Source organism: Dendrobium catenatum, unplaced genomic scaffold, assembly GCF_001605985.2.
Source record: "Dendrobium catenatum unplaced genomic scaffold, ASM160598v2 fragScaff_scaffold_908, whole genome shotgun sequence".
In the NCBI taxonomy this organism is placed as follows: domain Eukaryota; kingdom Viridiplantae; phylum Streptophyta; class Magnoliopsida; order Asparagales; family Orchidaceae; genus Dendrobium; species Dendrobium catenatum.
The window spans coordinates 1,317,436-1,342,090 of NW_021319370.1; the positions used below are offsets into that span (position 1 = coordinate 1,317,436).

Sequence of the window (24,655 nt, forward strand, 5' to 3'; positions counted from 1 at the left end):
ACCCATATATCAACTCAAATAATTAACAAGCTAAACAATATCTTGTAAATCCCGACTAATTATTGCTGCTTTGACTCTCCCAAGCTCTTTGCTCCCAAATCTCAACTTGCTTGATGGAATTAGCTTTCCTCCTTTGGAGCACTCTGAGCTCCATAGGACTAAAGGGAGGAGAAAGAGAGCATGGTGGAGAAGCATGTGGTGACTTCACCATGGAATCCATCATGAACTGTTTTGTAAGATTTTCGGCCGAACAGGCCATGGTTTCTGCACATAGCTCGATGGTCCGACGAGGTTTTGTGGGCTTAAATTTTAAGAGCTTTGCATATTCGTTGAGGAGGTGAAACATGTAATCGTAGACGTAATCCATCTTCAGCTTCTCGTGAATGAAGTCGCTGGCTTCGTTCCCTATAGCTTGAGCCTGAACACAAAATAAATAGCTACTTTTCACAATATTCTTTATAACAAAATGCAAATAAATTTTTATAAAAAATTGTTAAGCCAAAAATTCCAACTTCTTCTAAGATTATTATGACAATGATAACATTCTGTTGGTGTTTGATACTGTAATAACTTTTTCTGCTTTTCCTGTTGTGATATGCCTCGCTTAGGGGCGGATCCAACTTCTTTTTTTAGGGTGGGTAAATTTTTATTATTGGGGTGGGGGGATTCCAAATTTAGACTTAAGCTTGAGTTGTGAGCTTGAGTGAAAAGTGTAGCTCATTAGAGAAGCATTGATGAGACATGGCGCGGCTCTCAATAGTGTGTGTTGGAGAGGTATAATCGTGACTTATGAGAAGGCTGCGAAGTGAGAAATTGAGAGCGATTCTTGAACGTCAAATGTGACTGGAAGAGGGCTGCAAGGGGGCTACGAAGACCAAGGCTTCGAAGATGAAGGCGGCGACATCTTGAACGTCAAAGACGAGGAAGAAAAAAATTTGCAAAAGCGGCTTCGAAGTGCGTACTGACGTCTGACGAGATGGGAAATGACACTTAGGATTGATAAAATTAGGACAAAAGTAATTTTGGGGGGTGGAGGGGGTAAAATACCTCATGTAATACTTTTTTTTATGCCTACCCTGACTATAAGGGGGATCCGCCCATGTATGTGCTGCCTAAAGACTATGGCTATGTTTGAAACGGCTTTTTTACTATTTCTTAAAGTAGCCTTTAAATACAAAAATTAAAATTTTCTATTAAAAAGGTGCTTTTAAGAAGCATTAAGAAAGCCCTCCCAAACAAAGCCTATAATCACAGAGATACATTGGAGAAGAGCAAAAGCTGCTTCATGCAATGCGTTTTTTTACTTTCTCTAAGCCAAGCAAAGAACTCGATATATAAATGCAGAAACATGCCTTCCTTTTGTGAGAATTAGCCCAATCAACTGCAAATTTGATAGACCTGCACTTCTCATCTTGTCGAACAGGCCAATAGTGCTGCACTGGCATCAGCCCTCTCGTGAAGAAATCATAGTACTGTGGCTTCACAATCAACGCCATGGAATTGCATGCTAATATATACTTCTCGCTCACCGACCATGCAGAACCTTCTATATATATCTTATACCTTCATTGATTTTTTACCATAATTAGTAATGTTTATGAAGAAGCTTATCAAACAGTTAGATCAGTTAGTTAATCACCTATGATTGCATTGACTTGCCAAGTTCGATTCGTTGAACCCTTTATGAGTCTCACTTTGCCAATCCTATTAAAGAACAAATAGGTTGGTTATATGCATATATATTGCACTCATCTTAAAGCAGATGTTCGTAATACCTGGACGTAGAGACGGGCATTCCAGTCATGAGATTGAGAGACATTGCAACGGAGAAGATCCCGACGAGTGGCGGCCACCGCCGGATTTCCCTTCCAGTATGCATAGGGTTCCCTATCTGTCCACTTGATCTTCTCATTGGCTTCTTTGAGCTCTTTCTTCAGTTTCTCCCATGGCTTTATGTTAATCTCAGGCCTTCATTAGCATCAAAAGTTATTAATATCACCATTAATATATATGTATATGCCTTATTAATAATCAAATAGAATAATGCAAAATCAGCTAATTTATAATTTATATATATTTTAAAGAGTTTTATTATTACCCATCTAGTGCAAGAAAACTGCATTTTTCACAATTTTAAATCGTTTATTATAAAATTAAAATAATTTAAAATTTTAATGTCTAAGAGACTAGATTTTATTTGGGATGACTTTATTACTGATTCTTAAAGCAAGCAACTTTTTAGTACAAAATTTAATTTTTTTGTACTAAAATTTGCTTTAAGAAGCAATAATTAAGAAAACTGTCTCAAATGAAACATAATCTTATATTCTCTTCATGTTTTTTAATTATTTTAAAAGGTCTGCTTGGAGCAATTTTCTAAATGCTTAGTTTTTCATATCAGGATCATATTTCTATTTGGTTGCTATTTATCGCTGTATTACAAAAAAAATTATGATAGAAAAATTCTTTTTTACAATTAGATCTACTAAAATATGGAGCTGTAAGAAATTTACAATTTGATTTTTTTTTAAAATAAGAATATATTTATTATGCTTACTACAGTTTATAAACAATAATTTTTTTATAAAAAAATTATCAAAATCGTTATAAAATCACCCACCACTGTTTGTCCGGGTGGTGAAGAGCCGGTTGGGCAAAGCCTAAGTCCTTGGTTTGAATCCCTTGACAAATAATGAAAGCCTTAACTGTTGACCCGTGTAAATTAGTGTGGGTTACATGTTAGGTCGATCGGGATTTTCACTAGCCTAAGTGCATTTAGTACTTGTAAAAAAAAAACTTTATAAAAGCTGCAGCTAGTACGAACAAACCTAAATTATATTATAAATATTTATAATTTATGATAAATAGGGAAAATATGCATGTATTAGTATTTGAAAATAATCAAACTCTTTATTAAATATTAATAGAAAATGTTATTTTCAAAAATAAAAATATATTTAGCAGTCTCTATAAATAATATTTATTTAAGTTAGAGTTGCGATAAAGAATTACCAACCCCAGAAGGACCAATCCGGGAAGACCACGTCAAGGCTAGAGTCGTCGCTGCAGTACCGGAAAAGCGGCGGCGGCGCCGAGGCGTTCCTCCCTTTATAATCCGCGGCCTTGACGACGGGATAGTCGACGGTGTCGAACATGAGGTCAAGGTCGGGGACCCGGCCCGGATAGCGACGGAGCAGTTGTACCAGCCCCCACAGTGTGAACACATCTCGGGTCTGAAAGGAGGGCCGCAAGCGCTGAACGAAAGCCCGCCCGCCCAATATCACAAGCCGAAAGTTTGCGGTCCGTCCCGCTCGCTCTACCATCTCCTTTGTGATTCCGGTTCGCCGCCATGGTTTGAGGTCTTCGTGGATCCAACGGAAGTAGTCCGGGCAAGACGAGGGTAGCGGCGGCGGCGAAAGGAGGCTTTTTTCCGGCAGTTGGATTGACGAGATTGCTCTGCAAATGTTGAATTTGGTTTGGTTTGCGGCGGGGCAGGAGAAAAGTATGATTGCCGGCGGCGGAGGAGACGCTGGTGGAGGTAATACCGCCGGTTGTTCTTTATCGGAAAAAGAAGCGTTGGAGGTAATGATGGAGGTCTTTGATGTGGTAATGGCGGCAGGGACGCCGGCGGTGGAGCTTATAATAAGCTGCTTAATTGTCGTGGGGATGCAAGGTTTAGTTTTTAGTGCAGCAGATAAAAATTACATGCATAATTTGCATAATTAAGATCTAAAAAAGGGGAGTTTGAAGAAGAGATAAAATAAATTAACCATTTAAAAAAATAAATATTTTAAGTTTATAACTTTATGACAGATCATCTTGTTCATCATTTTCCACTTAATAAATGCTCCAATAATTAATAAAAGCATTGAAAATGAATTTATTGGCAAAGATCACAAATTATTTTAAAATAATGGAGCGGTAATTTAATTTCAACAGTAAATAACTAAATTTATTACTTCAGTAATCATAATTATGATCATATTTTAAGCTTAGATAAAATAATTAACAAAATGAAAAATAATTTTTAATGAATTCACAAGCAAAGGAGTATTCTCAACGTTACATTTAGATATTCGAACTAAAGTTGGAAATTAATGGCTCAATGATTTCCTCCACCTGTCTTTAATTAAAATTAAAATATTAATAATCAAATTATTAAAAAACTATATTTTGGGCAAGCTTTTAGATTATTTTCCTCTCATATTAAGATCAATGGCGAAGCCAGAAAATTTTTATGAGGTACAATGACACCAAATAAACAAAATAAATAAATAAAACCCAATTAAAAGTCTACGACCGTTGCAAGAATGGCATCAAATAAATTCGATTTGCTTCTAACTTTTCAATAATATAACTCTTTCTCTTCCCATAATATAAAACCATAGTATTATTATCTTATGGCCGTCAATATGTGGGCAAATTATTGCATCCGGTCATCAGATGTGGATAATAGGTTCGGACAATATCCATAAAAAATTTGCCACGTCACATGCGATTTTGACTGCGCTTTTGACTTGCGTTTTAGTTGCGCTTTACATGCGCTTTTGACTCCGCTTTGACCTGCGCTTTACCTGCACTTTACCTGTGCTTTACCTACGCTTTTGACACGTTTAATTTAAAATAATATTTTATTAATATCCGAACCTATCTCCGAGTCCGGTGACCGGATGAAATAATTTGCGAGCACTAATAAAACTACTACATAATAATAATAGCAATCTTTTATCTCACTGTATGAGGCATGAATCAATTTTCTACATTCGATTTATGTAGTCAACCTCATATAGTGAGATGAAAACTAGACATTGTTGTTGTATTGTCCCTTCGTTATAACTCCCATGCAATAGATTTGGTTGTTGTTATAAGAAACTACCATCTATTTTAAAGAACAAATTTATAATGTTTCAGCCCTTTCAAAAAAGTTATTTTTTTCCAACACAAAATAATTCTTTTTAAGATTTTTCAAAAACTTAAAATAAGCAATGTTATCACCCGATGCGGAAGCAAATTAAAAACACAAAAATTTTAATAATTGTGATGATAAGTTACTCAAAATAATATAACATCAAATAAAATTTTTTCAACATGCAATTTTTAGAAAAATAAATTGCAGAAAAATAAAATATAAAAAATAAAAATCAGAATGAACACACAATAATTTTATAATGGTTCAATCAAAAAATGACATATGCATATTCCCTGAAGTTCTCCTTTCCCGAAATTACACTAAATCCCACAACCAAACTAAATATGTTATGCATGTAAATTCCCCATATACATTTATTGTAAATTTATTATGATTTTTTTAATCCTATTACTTTGCTAGAGTAATATGAAAGAAACTAATAAAATAAATATTTAAATTTAAGAAAAAAAACACAAATTTTAAGATTTATTTTTTTAATAAAGGACACGTGTAATCTTGTTTGATTAGGTCGGTATTTAACATTTATTGTCAATTTATTGAAGAAAATTATCATGACTTTGACAATATAGAATGAATGAAATTTATAAAAAGAATTTATAAAAAAAAAATTGTTCTTTTTTAAATTATTATGAAACTTATAATTCTGCTTGAAGGGATCCTGATTCTATTTTTTCCCATAAAAATTAAATTGTAATTTTGGATAGAAACGCGAATTGAGCGGTGGCTTACAGAACTGTTGATCCATGGAACAGAGACGGCGGCGGCGAGGAGGGAGAAGACGATAGATAAAACGATCACAACCCGGGTCAACGGCAGGGCCGCCACCACCATAGAGGCGAAGCTGAGGCTCTTTCCGGCGACCTTCAAATGGCGGCAAATCTTCCATCCAGGCAGCGGCGGGGCCGGAGAAAAGCTCTGCTCTCTCTGCATGTTGCTCTTCTCCTCAAGCTTTGATCTGACAGAACAATTGAGTCCTTCAGCTCCTCCCCTCTTCGCCGGAGAAGAAATTAAGCTGATTGAATCGTGTGAGGAGTGATGAGCAGATCTACCTTTCTCTCTGTTTCTACCATAAAGTGGCGTTTTGGGAGTGAAGATTTTCTTCTCAGCGTCTAAAGAAGCCTTTCAGGCGGTGAATCACAGGTCTCTTTGACTTTAATTCTTGTGATTTTTTAGGTATTAATATTAATATCAGTGCGCAATTATAATATTTTTTTAATTTAATATAGAATAATATCAAAAATTATTTTGAAATATTCTAATATAATTTTGATGAAGGTGGATTTAAAATTATAAAATTATATATATAAATCATAAAATTTTAATGTATTTATCAATCTAATACTTAAATTAATATAATACATTTTATAAATAATTAATAATACATTTATTTTAAAATATATTTAAAATGTTGAGATCATTCCTAATAAATTTTTTTTATTAAATTATTATGATACAATTTTATTTTGGGATTTTTACATACATAACACTTAAAACTATATTATTTACTCATTTAACACCTAAAGTTTTCTATTTACACACATGCCACTTAAAACTATTTCTCATTTCTAAAAAACCACTCCGTAACCACTCCGTCCCTCTCTCCGTGAAATCCCGCTGGCTTCACTTCGCGAGGCCCTCCACGCCGGAGTTCCGGCGATCAGGCCTCCACCGCCTATGACGGCCTGTCCGAAGCAATTACGGAGTGAGGCCTGGCCTGTTCCTAACGTGAGCTCTGGTTTCTGACATGGAGGGTGGTAATTAAGAAATCATGAAAATGAGCTTTGCCGATGCCAAGGCTCATCCCGAGAACCTCCATTATTTCCAGCGAAAGCTTGCTCATTGCCTCGCAGTAGTCCTGATACACTTCCCTGCGTAAAATTTCTAATTAATGTCAAAAAACAAAAAAGGAAACATATGATCAGCGTGTGTGTGTGTTATACGAAATGCCAACCAACCCAAAATGTCGAAAATCCTCACCGAGATTGTTGGCGAAGTATTCGAGAACGACGGTGGAGCGAGGGGAGAAACGAAAGGAAAGTGTTTCTTTCCATGGGAGTTTTGAGGAGAATCGGCCGGTGAAGCTGCTGGCGTAGCCGTAGCTTTCGCCGGACTTTCGCTGAGCTCTCTGTTTCTCTTTGAGTGACATGGAGAAAAAGGATTCGACAGAACGGTGAACATCGGCGAGGAGCTTAGACGGGATTCGGTGATTTATGACTTGGAAGAAGCCATGTGAGGAGCATGCTTCGCCGACGAGGCGGACGACTTCGGTGGCGGATTCCGGCGAGCCTAAGAGAAATCCAACGAGGTCTATGAGCGGTACCGGAAGCTCCTCGCCGGCGGCGACGACGGAGACTCGTCGGAGGATTGAAGGGGATTAAGAGGAGAGAGGATTGAAAGACAAAGCAGAGTGGGTGCAATGGAAAAGCCAATGCCACTCAATGGTGAAGATGGCGTTGCATAATTGCTTCTAACAGGCCCGATCGTCGGAAGTCCGGCGTGGAGGGCCTTGCGAAGTGAAGCCAGCATGATTTCACGGAGAGAGGGACGGAGTGGTTTTTTAGAAATGAGAAATAGTTTTAAGTGGTATGTGTGTAAATAGAAAACTTTATGTGTTAAATGAGTAAATAATATAGCTTTAAGTGTTATGTATGTAAAAATCCCATTTATTTTCCATAATTTCTCTTCAAAACCAGAAAGTCTTAAGACCGCGTGCGTCGGCCACTCAGAAAATCGTTTGGTTACGAAAACTGGAACTATAGTTTTAACTTCACCAAAACACACGGAGTTGCCACGTGGCCTTCAATGCGACTTGGCGTGTGGTGGAGGGGGGTGGAGGGGAAAGCGGTGAGAGAATTAACTAATGGTAATTTCTGCTTTTCATAAAGTTAAGCGATTTTTATTCTGTAATGATTGGGGGATAAAGCGGTTGGAGGCAAGCGCCAAAGCAGGTAAAGGAAAATGTTTCTTACGCCTGTGGTCCTGTGGGAAAGTAGGTGTGATATTAGCACATTGTTTAGTTTTAGAGAAATAATTTAGTTGTCTATAGTTTGTTTGGTTATGCTTTCTTATTATTTTTTTTAAATAATTTTTTATAAAAAAATTAAACAGATAATTGATGGATTGTAGAGTTTAAGGCTTCATTTGAAACTGCTTTATTATTATATTTTAAGAATCAGCTTTTTAGCAAAGTCTTACATGGGGTTCTGGTTCGGTACAAATTGGGTACCCATGCTTTATTCGGAAGGTCTTCGCCCACCCATTGTGACTTTCGGGATATCGTACCCACCTATACACATCCCCTTTCAATGATTTTTAACGCAGTATGCCACAGACTGATGTCCTTGAGGCTCGTTGCCCTTTGCTCTGATTGCAAGCTTTCTAAGCACATATCAGAATTTTCAGTAATGGCAGCATTGTTAAGTGCTGCACACTATGTAGTGAGGATTGCAGTAGTATAAGATATACAATGATTAGCAATGTAAATCGATTTATCCCCTAATGTTGAATATCCACCTATACACACCCACAAGATCATGGACATACCCATACCCAATGAAGCAATAAGAAAATATGGGTGGTACATGGGTGTGTTTGGGTATGAGTACCCAATGAAGGGCTCTGCTTTTTAGTACAAAACTCTTTTTTATTAAAAAAATATTTTAAGAAGCAATAAGAAAATCGTCGATCTCAAATGAAGTCTAAGAGAACAAAAAGTTATAACCAACAAAAACAAGAGAAGATGATAGAGTGTTAACTATGTAACACTTATGTTTCATTTGGGACGGCTTTCTTACTGTTTCTTAAAGCAGTTTTTTTATATAAAAAAAAATAGAAAGTTGCTTTAAGAAGCAGTTAGAAAGTCGTCCCAAACGAAAACTTATTTTCATACCCCTTTTAGAAGCGGTCTAGTTGGGTCGCATTATTCAAAATAGGAATATAATTAGAATATAATCTTTAATTAAGATAATTAAACTCAAAATATATATTAAAAAAAAAAAGACTTCTTCCAACTCCCCAAAAGGTGGAAAGATCAAGCATTTCGTTGGTTGTTAAGAAGGCCTATACAACACACAACATGATTATTCTTCCATAATTTCCTCTCCTCCTCTTCTCCTTCCCTCAAAACAAACCCTCTTCATCCTTCTCTTTATCAACCCTTCCCCTCTCCCCTCCATTACCAATTTCTCCACCAAATCAAAGCATCAATAAGTCAAATATCGTCCATTAATTATCTCTCCTTCATCTACATATTTATGGTAAGCAATCAGCTAGCCTTCCACATGATGATAGATGTACTGATTACGAATGCCAGTTTCTGGATTAATTATTCCGTGTAGATGCAGAATGTCGTCCGGAGACCAACCAGAATGCGTCATGTCACCCCTTCGCTCGGTACTACTCGCTCAGTATTGCGGCTCGATACCGTTGATGTGACGCATTTTGGTTGCTCTCTAGACGACGTTCTGCTTTCGATCTCCGTGCAGAATAATTTCTCCAGTTTCTGATACGTATTTGTATGATTGGCTGTGGATGATGAGTGCAAGGTGAAGTTCATGGAGCTGAAGACGAGGAGAAATTATCGTTTTATAGTATTCAAGATAGATGAGAAGGAGATGAAGATAGCTGTGGACAGAATCGGCCAACCTGACGATAAATATGATGATTTTACTGCATGTCTGCCACCGAATGAATGCCGCTATGCTGTCTATGATTTTGATTTCATCACTGCTGAGAATTGCAATAAGAGCAAGATTTTCTTCATTGCATGGTAACTTTTTATTTTGTTATGAAGGAATTTAGGTTGGAGTAGCTCATGTGGCAGATAAGATTAGAGAAAGTCGTCTTATAAGATGGTTTGGTCACATAAAACGGCGGCCTTCCGATGACCTGATTAGGAAAGTAAAGGTATTAGAAAAGTAGAAGTAGATCTAAAAAGACATAGTTAAAAATATTAGAAATGATCTTTATTTATTAGGTCTAAACGAGAATTTGACTTTTATCAGTGACACGAGAGAAAAAAGGATTCATGTAGCCGACCCCACGTAGGTATGATAAAAGCTTGATGTTGTTGTTGTTGTTGTAAAAATCTAGGCGCGCGATAGAAATTAATTGATCTTGATTATGACTCTAATTACTTTATGATCTGAGGATCAAAACATTAATTATTTTCATGTTGTTGTAGTAGAAACTAAGTAATTAGAGATAATGCATCATTAACTTTTTCAATAAGCATTACATTCATTGTGAATGTAGTAAATGATGAAAAATAAAGGGCAACTTTTTCATCAAAATTTTTGTGAATTGAAATTCTGAGCAATGGATATGATCAAATCTTTTTCTTCTTCACTGAAAACTTTCTGTCATTAAATTTTTTTGACAAATTTAATTATAGCAACACACAAATTCCAATGATAATTTAAAAAATTCAACAGGAGGAAAATTAACAGAATGAATTTTCTAATCTTTGTATTACTAAATCAATTAATTAATCATATATATTAAATATAAAGAAAATCAAATGATTATGAAACTTCTATTTGGCTTCGTTTGGGGCAGCTTTCTTACAGTTTTATTTTTGACATCTCAATCATAATTTTTATTTGGCTAATACTTTTTTGTCGGTTTCCAAAAAAAAATTATACTAAAATTTTGTTTTATAAAACAACTTTAATTAAAAAGTTACTCTCTCTGAAGCGAACGCTAGACGCAGCTCTATATCCAAAGGCGAATAAAGTGCAATCACATCAACAATACCAATCCACGATATCGAACAGTCCAAGCCGTGTAACCGAGCAAAGGGGTGACACAGAATAATTTTATTGTCCATTTGAGGGGTCATGGCGCAATTTTTTTGAACTTGAGGGGGTTTGTAAACATTTTTTTTAGACTTCCCACTGTTATGTTTATTCTTTTGTGTGATAAAAGAGTTAATATCTAAATTTAATTGTTTATAAAAATCAATATGAACATCAATAATTATAAATTAAACCAGTAATATATATTCATGCTGCATATAAAAAGTAATAATTACAGATTTATATATTTACAAAATTAACACTCAATTATTTATTTTAATATGATGATAATGGACTGAGATAAGTAATTCTGATGCTGAATTTTTGAATAAGTATAAGTCATCTCAAGTATCTGAGAGCTTTTGAAGCTTATCAAACTGAATCCATAGACAAAGAAGCTAATATGCACAGGCAATGATCAGGAACATTTTTGTCAGCCTTTCAACATATCCAGGCAAATTTCATCATCAACTGGATTTCTAGAACCTGATACAACTTGGATATCCTAATTAGTCCAACTTAAAATACCAAATACTATCTAAATTACAAGGATTATGGATAGTTTTATTGAAATCAGCCAAGAAAATTTACAACTTTGGGCTCTTTTTTCTTTGCTTTTACATTAATAGCTACAGTCCCTCCATTCTTCTGACCACTGTTAATGTCTTCCATCACAAAATCATCTTCCAGGTCATCGCCACTGCGAAGGATGTTGCACTTGCCGGGGTGATCTTCGTCGAACTTGCTAGCTGAAATTCATCATGAGAGTGTTAGGCTCTTTGCACACTAAGGCTTTGTTTGGGACGGCTTTCTTCATGCTTCTTAAAGTAAATTTTTTTACTAGAAAGCCGCTTTAAGAAGCAGGAAGAAAGCCGTCTCAAACGAAGACTAAAATAGCCCACGACAAAATTTAAATCCACTTGAAAAGATTTGGAGGCCAATCATATCCCAAAAATGGTACAAATCATGTCATGACAAGTAAAACAGACAGAAGACTTACCTGGGTGGCATTTATAAATACCATATAAGCTACAAACAAAAGGATTTTTTCTTCCTTCGAGAGTTTCTTTCAGTTTTCTAATACATATAATAGAGAAAAACAAGTTAAATCAGTCCTAAGGGAGGAGCTCCCAAAGAAAATTTTATTCATCATGACCTTCCTTTCCCTTAATCTCTCGGCTTTCTAATCTCACCCTCCTTGTTCTCTAACATCACAAATACGGGGTTAATAATAATAAGGTGAAATTAATTGGCTTCTCAATGTAAAATAGGGCCTTTGTGCAGACAAAAAGACGCAAAATAAATGAAAAAGTGATGAAGTATGAAGAAATAAATAATGGTGATGAAAGGATTCATAGCCTAAACAAAATTTCAAATTACCAATCATGCACGTAGAATGAACCAAAAACCTTAGCTTTAAAATCAATTTGATGAAAAATGATCTCGAAAAAAACAATAGAAAAGATTATGAAGAAGATTGGAAAAATTAAAAGGAGTCGACGTATCTTTCAATGAAGTCTGATTGTTACTATCGCATGGATTCATCTAATGTTCAAAACCTAAGCTCTAATGTCTTTATAATCCCTTCAATTATCAAGTTCTCATCACCTGATAGGTCATTAAGGCTTCGTTTGGTTACCATGTAGCTTTTGTAAAAAATAGTTATAAAAATGTTGCTTGAGAGAGAATGGAGGTTTCTAAGAGAAAAGCAAATACCAAAAACCTTTTGTAAAAAGTAGAAAAGTAAAGTTTTGTAGAAAGCATTTTTAAAACTAGAGGATTACATCAATGAGAAACCAGTCTAATCGGAAGTAAATCCACTTTGATTTTTCCTATCATTCCAAGGATATCTTGGTGTACCAATTCTCAAAGTTTCTTCCATTGATTATCATGTTAAATAGAAATTCTACGGCTGCTTTCCATTCTCTCAGATGATATAATCCAACATCTCCCCAAACACATGAGATTCTTTCAAAGCCCATAAATGATTAAGAAAAGCAATAAGACACGCACGCCTTACACTAGAACAAAGAGATTGCCTCTCCCATAAGATTTTCAAGTTTCATACCTGTCAAAGATAAATATCCCAAAATGGATGAAGAAGATAGGTCTTCTCTTCAATAATAAATTATTCATTCCATAGAAGCTACCTTAAATGGACGCATCTACTTATAGATGCCAAAATATAGAAAATTGCTAACAACAACAACAAGCATTTATCCCACTATATGGGGTCGGCTACATGAATCCTTTTTCTCCATTGTGTGCAGTTAAGAGTCAACTTCTCTTTTAAATCTAAAAAACAAATGTCATTTCTAATATTTTCTAACCAAGTTTTTTAGGTCTACCTCTATCTTTCTTAACATAAGTAAAATCTAATACATCTAATTTCTTAATCGGGTCATCGAAAGGATGTCGTTTTATATGACCAAATCATCCAAGGCGACTCTCTCTAATCTTATCTTCCACTAGAGCTACTCCAATCTTTTCACGTATATGTTCATTTCGTATCCTATCTTCAAGAGTAAAGCCACTCATCCACCTGAACATCCTCATCTCCGCAACACATAACTTAATATTATGCTTCTCTTTTAATGGCTAACATTATGCACCATAAAGCATGTAGGTCTCACTACCATCTTATAGAATTTTCCCTTAAGTTTGAGAGAGACTTTTCTATCACACAACAAGCTCGATATATTCCTCCACTTAAATCATTCAACTTGAATTCTACTAATAATATCCTCATCTATTTCACCATCACTCTGAACAATAGACCCAAGATATCTAAAATGAGTGCTCTTATTAATGACTTGATCGCCCAAATTCACAAACCCCCCACTAGATCTATTATTACTAAAATTACACTCTATATATTCAGTTTTAGATCTACTCAAACAAAAGCCTTTAGACTCTAAGGTTGACCTCCATAATTCATGTTTATCTTAAAATCCCTCTTTGATCTTATCAACAAGAAGAATATCATCAGCAAAAAGCATACACCAGGGTACAATCTCCTACAAATGTCTAGTGAAAACATCCATGACTAAAATAAAAAAATATGGGCTTAAGGCTGATCCTTGATGTAATCCAGCATAATAGGGGTGTCAATTTTGGGTCACGGGTTGGGTTTGGGTTGAACCCGAAACTAACCCAACACTATTTAGGTCAACCCGAACTCGACCCGTCAACCCGACACGACCTGAATGACCCGGTTCCAACAAAAAAATGCTAGTTTTCGGGTCCAAAAATGAGTCAATCTTTGCTTTTTGGATTAAAAATAGGTCCAAAATGGGTCAATCTCGTGTTTTCGGGTCAAAAATGGCTTTTCGGGTAAAAAAAGGGTCAATTTCGAGTCAAAGGATCAACACGAACCTGACCTAATTTGTGAAACGGGTCGAATTGTTGAACAAAAACCTGACCCGTTTCGGGTTCGGGTTAACCCTAACCTGAAATTTTCGGGTCGGGTTTTCGGGTCATGTCAAATATTGACACCCCTACAACACAAATAGGAAAATACTTGGTCAAACCACCTTGTGTTTGAACACAAGTAACAGCTCTTACATACATATCCTTAATGACTTGAATATAAGCATTATAAATCCTTTTTTATTTAGAACTCTCAATAGTACTTCTCTTGGAACATTATCATATGTTTTCTGATTTTCTCTAAATCAATAAAAATCGTATGTAGGTCCTCCTTATTCTCTCTAGACTTCTCCATCAAACCTCTCAATAAATGTATAGCTTCCATAGTAGAGCTACTTGGCATGAATCCAAATTGATTTGAGAAACATTAGTGTCATGCCACAACCTATGCTCCATAACTCTCTCCCATAGTTTTAAAGTATGACATTTTAACTTGATTCCTCTTTAATTCGCACAATTTTGTGCATCACCTTTATTCTTAAAAATAGGAATCAATACACTTATTCTTTACTCATCTGGCATATTTTTAATCTTCAAAATAAGATTAAAAAGTTTAAGCCAAGAAATTCCTTCATCTCAGAAGCATTTCTACACTTCTGTTGGAATATCATTAAGTCCAATAGCTTTTCCACACTTCATTTTCTTTAAAGCTTCTTTAACTTCTTTTTTTTATTTTTTATTTCTTTAAAGCCTCTTTAACTTCAGTTTTACTAATATGCAGATAAAAATAAAAATCTTTATTTTCATTTAGGATGCTAAGATCACTAAAGTCAATCGTATTATTATAATCTTCATTGAAAAGTTTAGCAAAATATCGTATCCACGTTGGTTGCATATTATCTTCTAATAAAAATATTTTTTTTATCTTCATCCTTAATACACTTCACTTGAACTAAATCATTACTAATATCTTTTTGTTTAGTTAACTTATATATATATATATATATATCTTTCATCCACCATAGTATTTAATCTATTATATAAATCATTAAAAGTTAAAATCTTTGCATTACAAATTACTTTCTTAGACTCCTTATAGGCATCTTTATATCTTTCTCAAATATCAGATTTTTTACAGTTAAACTAATTTTTATAACAAATCTTCTTATTTTTTATCTTTTCCTACACATTTTGATTCTGCCGCCAACTATTTTTAATATTAGTAACTTTTCCCTTTGATAAGTACAAATATAAAATATAGACAATTGCTAAATACAAATAATTTTCTTAAGAACTACTAAAAAGTGCTAACAAAATGCTAATAAACAACAAAAAAAACTTAAGAATTTAAAGAACAACAAATATAAGGTGACAATAAAAAAGAACATGAATTCCAACTTATATATTATATAAGGACAGAATATATTTGGTTACATATAACAACGCAAAATTTTCAGCATCGCTTAGCCACAGAACAGGCATTCAGAAAAGCTTATAATTCTAATTTTCATGCAACAAAAAGATGCCATTAAAACATGGAGCAGTAACCAAAAAATAATGATAGAGGTTTCAACCCAGGGGAAAAGAAGCAAGCTCTAAACAAATAAAAAGCAGATTGAGTAATAAAGCAAACCATTTTGAAAGCGACTTACATGTCTTATCTGTTCCGGATGAAGTAAGATGTTTGTCAGCTTTCTTTGGACAATGCTTGGCCAAGTGAGTCACTTCGCCACAAATTTTACAAGAACCGCCCTAAGAAAAATGCAAAGTTGAAATGTCAAAAACTTCACCTATTTATGGAAACAGATCAACCATCATTCAAACCCTACTTTTATTTTGCTTTACAGATCAGAATTGCAAACTCAAAAACCTTTGTCAATTAGATGAGAATAGAGTTAAAAAAAAAGATAGTAACATACATATAAACAACAAAGAAGAATCACAACTTCCTCTTAATATTAAAACTAATAGTCGCAGAGTTTGAGATTAAAGAAAAACAAAATCATCCCACATTGCAATTTGCAACTGTAGTTGACCAATGCCAAGATACCAGCATGCTTATATTCCTACACAAAACTACCATATTATACAAAAAAGGATATTAGTAATAACACAATCACAGACCAAAGAAACCGTTAAAATTTACGAATTGACCTTTGAGCTTTTATATGATATTTAAACAACAAGTCATGCTAATAAGCATAAAACTTCAAAGTGATTTTTCCTAATCAAACTCAAATCATGGACGCATACAATACCTAATTATAAAGATCCATCATCCAGAACACTGCAGGAAAAATATCTATGAAACACAAGGTATTAACTGACATGTTTATATTACATAATCCGAAGGAGAAATCAAATCCGCATATCACTTGTGACAGCGGTTCAAAACCAGCAACCACCTTATTTATCCAAGGTTAAATATCCAGCATGGATATTAACTTACAGAACTAAGACTAAAATCATGCCCAAATATATGAACTAATCTAATGCGAGGAAATAAAAATGCATCCTCTCTCAAGGCCATCATCACTGAAAATTCTTAATTACCGAAATAAAATAAAATAAAATAAAATAAATCAAATGATAAAAAATAAATCAGTTGTGATCAGATCATTGCATGATGTGATGCTTCCTACAAGCATAAACATGAAACTTCAAAATCAAAAAAGTATTTACAATAGCATCTGAATTTAATTACATGCTGCAACTTAAATAATATAAAAAGGTTTCACTATTAGCACTTATTGAATGAATAAAAAAATGTCAAATAAAGTATATTATTTTTGACAGAAGAAATCTTAAAAATATCAAAACAGATATTTGCAAATATCAATATACACATACTTTAATATATTATTGCTAAAGTGTAATACTCAGAAGAAAAAAAACCCTCTCAGTATCATCCAACTTCTAGAAACTTGTATCTCAATTATAGCTTCCCAATCTTCTCCCTATTCCACATCATGCATATTCTTCCTCCTCTAGTCAACCTTTTAACCATCACGGCCCCCATCTTCCTTTTCTCCCAAAATCCTCAACCCTAACCTCCTTTGTCGTTCTTCTACCACAGGAATAACTCAATCCTCACCTAACACCTTATTTACTAGATAAGCATTCCATCTCATCATCCAAAACGATCCAGCCTACCTAGACATATTCCTCAACTGGCCTGCCTCTAGCATCATCTTCCTCTCTCAAGGAGTTTCTCCTATACATTATTTTCTCATCTATTCCCTTTTCCACCTCCCACGAACTCCTCAATGTATACTCATCTTAACTATTCCATCCCCAACCCAAGATTGCAAGCACTTGTAACTCCCAATTTTTCTTATCATTGAAAGGGTTGAGATGCCCGGCCCGCTCATTAGCAAACTCAAACTTGAGGCCAAGCTAAAATCAAGCTCAATCTTACTTCTTGTATTCATCCTCGGGCACCCACCAAAGGGTTGATTCCTCAATTCGCTCAAGTCTTGGCTTTTAATCCCACTCCGCTTATCTATCCACATCCAGTTCCTTCAAATCTCAAGATTCTTCCAGAATTCCATTTAACATAAAAATATCACATAAACACACAAAAATTGGACTAGCTTCGCTTTGCTTTACTTCGGTACTTTAAATAGTGAATTTAAGGCATCGGACCATTCAAAATTGATTATTTCTTAATTAATCTAGCATATAGAAGAAATTTAAAGATAATAAACGTTAAAACAGAGACACTAAAACTAATAAGCACATATACATTATTCAATCATTGACACATTAGAGCCCAAAAAACATAGGTCAGTACAAAAGGTACAACAAGAATTTCTAAACCAATTAGAGAAATCGTGCCTTCTGATTTTTCAACAATGAAGTTCAGATAAGAGTTTCGTATTGCTGTTGTTCTTATCAATTAAAAATATATCAATTCCATTTTATAAAGCATAAAGCAAAAATGTTAATATGGTCATGAAGCTTGTAGTCAAACAGTTTCGACTATTTGCAGCGAGTCAGTATGGCATGAAAATCTCAAATCAAGAAAGCATATGTTAACAAAAAAGCATACCTTCGGATAAATTCCATGAGTATTCTTAGGACAATATTTGCTCAAGTGTCCACGCTCATTACAAACAAAGCAGCTTGCAAACTTTGTACCTCCTACATTCACAAAGGAAAAGTGAATTAATAGAAAAAATCACCATCCATCAACTTCGTAAACTTCATAAACAATAACAAGGAGCTAAGGAATATCAGTCGTCAGAAAGCATGTGCAGGGCTTCCCCACAATTTTACTAATTCACTAGTTGTGTTAAGGGTTTGAGCCAGAACAAAGAATATCTAGGTCAGCGGATAAATTTAGAAAATAGAAAAATAAAACAGATACGAACAAAACTTGAATTCCTAACAAAACTAACTATAATTAAATTATTTGCAAATCTTCCAAAACCACATGTGGACATATCAAGGTTTCCGCTTATCAGTGCAAATAAACATAAATCATCATACCAGAATTAGGACACTATCAGTATACCTTTACAGTTATAACTTGGATAAATCAAAGAGTTCAAGAATCTTGCATCAGCTTGAATTTGCATCAAAAGTTGAGGAAGATCTTATAAAAGATAATTTAAGAAGCCTTTTCTCTGCACAATAACAGTTTATCTTCAAATTCCTTTCTTTCAATTTAAGGCCCAGAAGTACATCATTGCAATATGTATACAACTTTTATTTCACAAGCAGTTAAGTATAAATTGGAAGCTGCAAACTAGAGAGGGAGTGGAAGGGAGGTGGCGGTGGGGAGAAGGAAGAGGTTAGGTTGAGAAGAGAATTAGGTAGGGTGGAGGAAAAGTGTTGTATTCCTCATGCCAAAATTAATCTCAGATTTTTAAGTAGAAGTGGAGGGAAAAATCTGAGATTTGAATTTCAAAAGACAAGTAATTAGGAGCATTAATGTAGCATTAAGGAGGTGGGGACCATGGGGAAGGCCGGCGGCATGGTGAGAGGGGAGAGGAGTTGGTTATGTGGAGAATAGTAAAGCTCTTTCCAAATTGATCCCTTTAATTTAGGAGAAGAAAATTTCCACCTAAATCAAATTTGAATTTTGTCATGAAGGAGGTTTAAAACTTTCCTAAAATAGAAGAGCTAATTTAGGAAACATTTTGAATTCAAATTTTTGGTGAATTTGAATTTCAAATTACCCCAATTAATCCCACTCTTAAATTAGGAAACACCATAAAGATGCAAAAGGGGTGGGAGGCCGGCGGCTAATGCAAGGGGGCGGCGGCAAGGGTTATGGCTAGCGAATATGGGCGGTGGCCGGCGGCAAAGGGGCTTCGGGCAAGGTGAGTTTGTGGTGTTTTGGGGAAGGGAATTGGTAGAAGCTATGGCCGGTGGTGGGAAGTAGAAGGAGGAAGATGTCGTGGGGGAGGTGATGGCAAGATAAAGAAAAGAAAATAAAAAAAAAATAACCACGAACCCGGCCGTCTCCAAGGTTGGTGGGTGATGCGATAATCTCCCTCTCCAAGGAATCTCTCCAAAGCTCTCCAAGAACTCTCAAAGGCTCTCACAACATAAGTGTAGGAAGAAATTTCAATAATCATTCATTAACCATCAAAAGTACAAGATGAAGGCTATAAATAGCCTAATACAAAGACATAAAATAAAAGACTAAAATACCCTCGAGGGGCTACAAGACTCAATCCCTCAAGCAAGGGTAAAAAAGGAAAAATGCATAAATAAAATACATCAAAATAAAATGATCAAACTAAAATCAGACCGTAGATCTACGACCACGTCGACGGTAGACTTTCCAACTGATGTCCCCATCATCATGTCAATTATTCGCCGCTAGAACCTAGTAATAGGAAGAGTTGTGTGAGGGATCTTTCATAGCCTAATCTTATTGTTAGTATTGGAATTTCTCGTTGAAACCACTCATGTATGCAAAGTAAGATTTAGTTGACTATTTAATGATCTCAACCTCTCGCATGTGTTTAACCTAAGCTAAGTACCACTTAATATTTATCTTATCGTTCAATTCCGCATAAGATCTTACTTATTATTGCCTCTAGATCTAAGCGTGCAAACTTCTTTTAGCAAATCACTTTCGCATGGAATGTATCACATCACTTGAATATCTTGATTAATTGAGAAGGGGAAATTCTATGTGAAGAAAGAACCAACAAAGTGAAGAGAAAGAAGAGACCAACGAAAGCCTCAAAAGAAGTTAAATAAGAGTGGAGAGAAGGAAAAGGGGCTCATAGCTAGAACAAGAGAGAGTCATTGTTCTTAGATACAAGCACGCATCACACCAAAAAAAATTTGATTTTTAGTTTTCAAACTATTAAGAAACCAGTAACACCTAATAGAGCTTATCCCTAACATTACGCAAACTACAATCTGCTTTCATTTGTAAATATGGCAGTTATTGATTTTTCCAGCGAAAGACAAACCATGGTACAAGCAAAATGCAAAGTTCTGTGGAAAATTTTCACAGCCTGACTACGTGTTAAACAAAACTCTCATCATTAAGGGAAGCAAAATGAGACCATCAAGAGATAAGTCTACACAAAGAACTTGTGCATATTGATTAAACATGCCTGAAAAGCAGTCTTAAAACAATCATAAGAGAGCTAAACATTCAATTTTACACTCAGAAAAGCACTAGAAAAGGCAGAAACCCAAAAAAAGAATATGCATATTGGAAAATTTATTAAAGCAGCTTTCATCACAAATCAGTACCATCTTGAATAGGCTGAGGGCATTTTGATAGTGAATGGCCAACTTCTCCACAATTGTAGCAGAACTTCTGCTCAGTAGTTTCATCCTTTTCTGGGCAATTCTTGAGGCTATGCCCACGGTGCCGACAAAGCAAGCAAATCTGGTGATGACAAGTCAAAACATGGTATGAATATGCTTAACGTTACACATGGATAATTAAGAGTTTAAATATGCTGGCATCGTACAAAAACAATAAAATTAAAATAATAGAACTCCCAAGCCTCACTGATGTAGACATAAATCATGTATTTTATTTTGCCAAAACTAACTGGGTTCTTTTATTACATTTAGATTCCATAATTTTTTTGGAGTTATTCCAGTCAATGGTCTTAAGTTTGCAAGCAATATATAAAAAAAAAAAAAAAATAGAAATTCCTTATTTATTTATTAACAATTTATTAGTTATCTGTTATTAATTTGTTATTTCTTCCATTAGAAAGTATGGGTTTGAGCATGTAAGTAAGTTATACCATGAATAAAATTCTTATCTTAGATGTAAAGACTTCTCTCCATGTCTATTTCAGGATTTTATCCTTAATCAGGTGTTATCCTCAAAACATCTCTGAGAGTAGCAATATTCTTGTTCAAGCATGAGGTTTGGTTCTCAGGTCATTGTTGCTTAATCTTTTCATTTTCCTCTCTTCTTTTTATATAATTTCTAGCTCTTTTAGAAAAACATCCTATAACAAATAGGAAAACGCTATTTGCAAAAACCACAGCAATTTGTCCCTTTAACTGTAAAATTTTGTGCAATGGTGACATCATTGTTCACAAACCATAAATTTACTAGTTAACAAAATACACCTTCACGCCTTGCTTCCTCCCTCATCCATCTTTTTCTTTCTTACTTAACGACCCTCCATAAAATACATCTAATCTCCACATAATTACCCCTATTCAAATTGAAAATCCTAACAAACTTCCTACATGATTTCCTCCGATAAATTAGCAATGAAGCTTCAAAATTTAAATCTATCCTAATCCTAGTTGTGTCGACCTTGTTAGAAAATTCATGCATTATTCCATTCCAAATCCAACAAAACATAAATTATAATATTTCCTACACTTTAAATCGAATACATATATCTATGCATGTCAACATGTATTTACACTTTTTTCATTAACACAGTGATTCCTTTCTTATAAAGGGTTGCTATATCTATATTATCACATGTATCAACTTCTTCATAATATAAATCTTTAATATATTTAGTGTAGTGTATTAATATTATTAAAGATACTCTCCTTTATTTGATTTTATTTATTCTTCTCTCCTCTTGCCTATACATAAGCACATATTTGATTGTGCCAGTCATAATTGAATAAAATATTCCTTCTAACATAATAGCAGAGCATTATTAATCCTAGCATGGACAACATACATTTGATATCCTCATCTACTCATTGATCCCTTCATGCTCATTCACACACTAATATGTCCCTACATCTACAATATCATCTCCTCTCTGCTAGCAAGAATAAGCAGGGGCGTTGAAAATGGTGTCAAAGTGTCAATCCACCACTATAGCCGCCATCAGGTCCTCAACCCTCCTTCAATTGTACCCGTGTGACTACATACACCACTCCTACATGTACCTCTACTGAGCACATCCCTGCTCATGTGCCTACTCTCGTGCATGCACATGCTTCTTTTCTTGGCTCACTCTTAAGGCACATGGGTGCCTCGCATAGCCACCATTCAATTGCTCTCCTACGACTTATTTATCCAAAGTGCAAGTCTCAGGCATGGGCTCCTTAGCGTTCACCATCACAAGCAATACTAACGCCTCTAGCAGCCACCTATAGGTTTGTATGTACCCCTTCTCTCATTTTTGGATGTTTTATCCTAAGCACATCTAAACTTCCAATCTCTCCCCATCTTGAGTAGTGTAATTGTTGCCTCAAAAAGCAATGGAACTTGACCACCTAGGCGGCACTTTTGGAGGTAACTACAATCACACTTCTTTCCTTTGTCTTGTCATGAAAATGCTCAAGATATAAGCTAAGAAGATGTAAATCATCATCTCAACATAAGCCGTGGCATCCGATGGGATCCCAGCACATATTCTCTATGCTTTGCTATATGAAATTAATTGATGTCTCCTCTCACACCTCCCTAGCTTCTTCACCACCAACGAACATCATCATCACCCATCGAGGCACTTGATCTTATTGTCCATATCTTGCATGCCTAAACAGCTCAATGATCTCCAATGTTTTCTAGTAGCAATAGCTTTGCTAAATTATAGGCTCTTTCATTCAATGGTCTCTAACAACACACGCCAATGACGCCCTCTATTACCCATCTTCATTGATGATCTCTATTGCAACTCTCCATTAATACTCTTTGTCGATAATCTCTATTAACTCTCTAGGACAATACTCTCCAATAGTTTATTCATCACTACTCTCTGTCGATACTCTCTATTAATACACTTTGTCGACAATGTCTATTATTACTCATTGTCAACAATTCTATAACTACTCTTTGTCAACGCTCTCCATCAATACTCTTCTTTGATCCTCTTTGTTAGCTCCTCTCTCTAACGATACTCCTCATCAACGCTTTTTGTTCATTACTTTATTAAAGGATCTTATTTGTGCATTCTTTGACACAAATCTCATTACCAACATTTTGTGTTTGATTGACACTACTCTCACTTGAGGGGATTTTTGCCCTCCTCTTGAACACTCACAAATTCCGGGTTACAAAACTTTGACGACTACATTTCTAATCACTATTATTTTCATGCTTAATTTAACATCTTCTATATCAACTCAAGTTTGTGATGAAGTATTACTCTTTCTATATTACCACATTTGCCAGCTTATATAAAGCATGAATCTTTACTATTTATTAGTGTAATGTACTTGCATCACTGAGGATATTCTACTTTAATCATTTTCCTTCATGGTCCATAATACCTATGTATAGGCATTTATTTGTTTGCACTAGACTATTGGGTTAGGATTTAGTCATTTATCATGATATATATCTCAAATGAACAGGAGAGATCAATGACCTTGTTCTTCTCCCAGCTGGCTTTTTCAGGACAGAGCTTGGCAATGTGATCCTTAGATTTGCATATGAAGCATCCATCCCCCGGCCTCATTCCAGGAAGTCTGAGCGGATGCTTCTTCTGATTACCGGCGCCATTCCTCCTTTCGATTTTTGCCTTTATCGAGTCTATTCTCTTCTTCAACTTCTCCTTCTTCTTTTGTTTCTTCGACTTTGGATCCTTGGGAGGCTCGGGCTTCGGAAACAGATGAGGGTTAGCTTCACGGAATCGCTTCCGCGCCAGCCTCTGCCTCTGACTTACCATCTTCCTCGGAAACCTAGCACTCCGCTCCGCCCAAACTCTGGGAATTCTTTTCAACGATTGAAGGAGGTGAGTAAGATGTGAAAAATACAACCGGCGGCGGCAACCGGAGAAGCGACGACGTCGGCGAATAATGATTTTTCAGATTGCGGGTTGGCTCCCGGAAATTTTTTCGGTGGGAAGAGGGTGCGGCCTATGGCAACGTAGGACCCTAAAGTTTAGAAGGTCATATACCAAATAATATAAAAATGCTTCCCTATTATTCCAAAAGAAATTGAATATACAATATAGTATAAAATTAAAAATAATACAAATATACAAAAAAAAACATAATATTTCATGAAGATTTTTATAGATAATACAGTTCAAAATGAGAAATTCTAATATAATTATTAATATAATTATTTTAAATTTAGATTCAATTTTGATATTCTTATAAATATTTTTTTCATAATCAATATATAATTAGTATATAA

General features: G+C 35.0%; 2 protein-coding genes and 1 pseudogene across 2 annotated transcripts in view; all 3 read right to left on the reverse strand.

The window, feature by feature from the left end:
* The window catches only part of LOC110099731 (O-glucosyltransferase rumi-like), a gene marked incomplete in the record, with an annotated part of 6,560 nt that extends 469 nt beyond the window's left edge, over nucleotides 1-6,091 (reverse strand). Inside the window, 6 exon segments of the mRNA XM_020826988.2 lie at nucleotides 28-418; nucleotides 1,353-1,563; nucleotides 1,640-1,704; nucleotides 1,776-1,968; nucleotides 3,013-3,647; nucleotides 5,660-6,091. Of these exon segments, the coding sequence (XP_020682647.1) occupies nucleotides 56-418; nucleotides 1,353-1,563; nucleotides 1,640-1,704; nucleotides 1,776-1,968; nucleotides 3,013-3,647; nucleotides 5,660-5,860 (1,668 nt within the window).
* Nucleotides 6,092-6,495: 404 nt separating this feature from the next.
* On the reverse strand, nucleotides 6,496-7,295 carry LOC110099822 (annotated as a pseudogene).
* A 3,845-nt stretch (nucleotides 7,296-11,140) lies between these two features.
* LOC110099741 (uncharacterized protein C683.02c) lies at nucleotides 11,141-24,381 on the reverse strand. The gene is made up of 5 exons (XM_020826996.2): nucleotides 23,883-24,381; nucleotides 20,821-20,959; nucleotides 18,146-18,237; nucleotides 15,747-15,846; nucleotides 11,141-11,474 (listed from the first exon to the last, which is right to left on the reverse strand). The coding sequence occupies exons 1-5, from the start codon at nucleotides 24,180-24,182 to the stop codon at nucleotides 11,299-11,301; spliced, it is 807 nt and encodes a 268-aa protein (XP_020682655.1). The 5' UTR covers nucleotides 24,183-24,381; the 3' UTR covers nucleotides 11,141-11,298.
* Nucleotides 24,382-24,655: the final 274 nt, after the last annotated feature.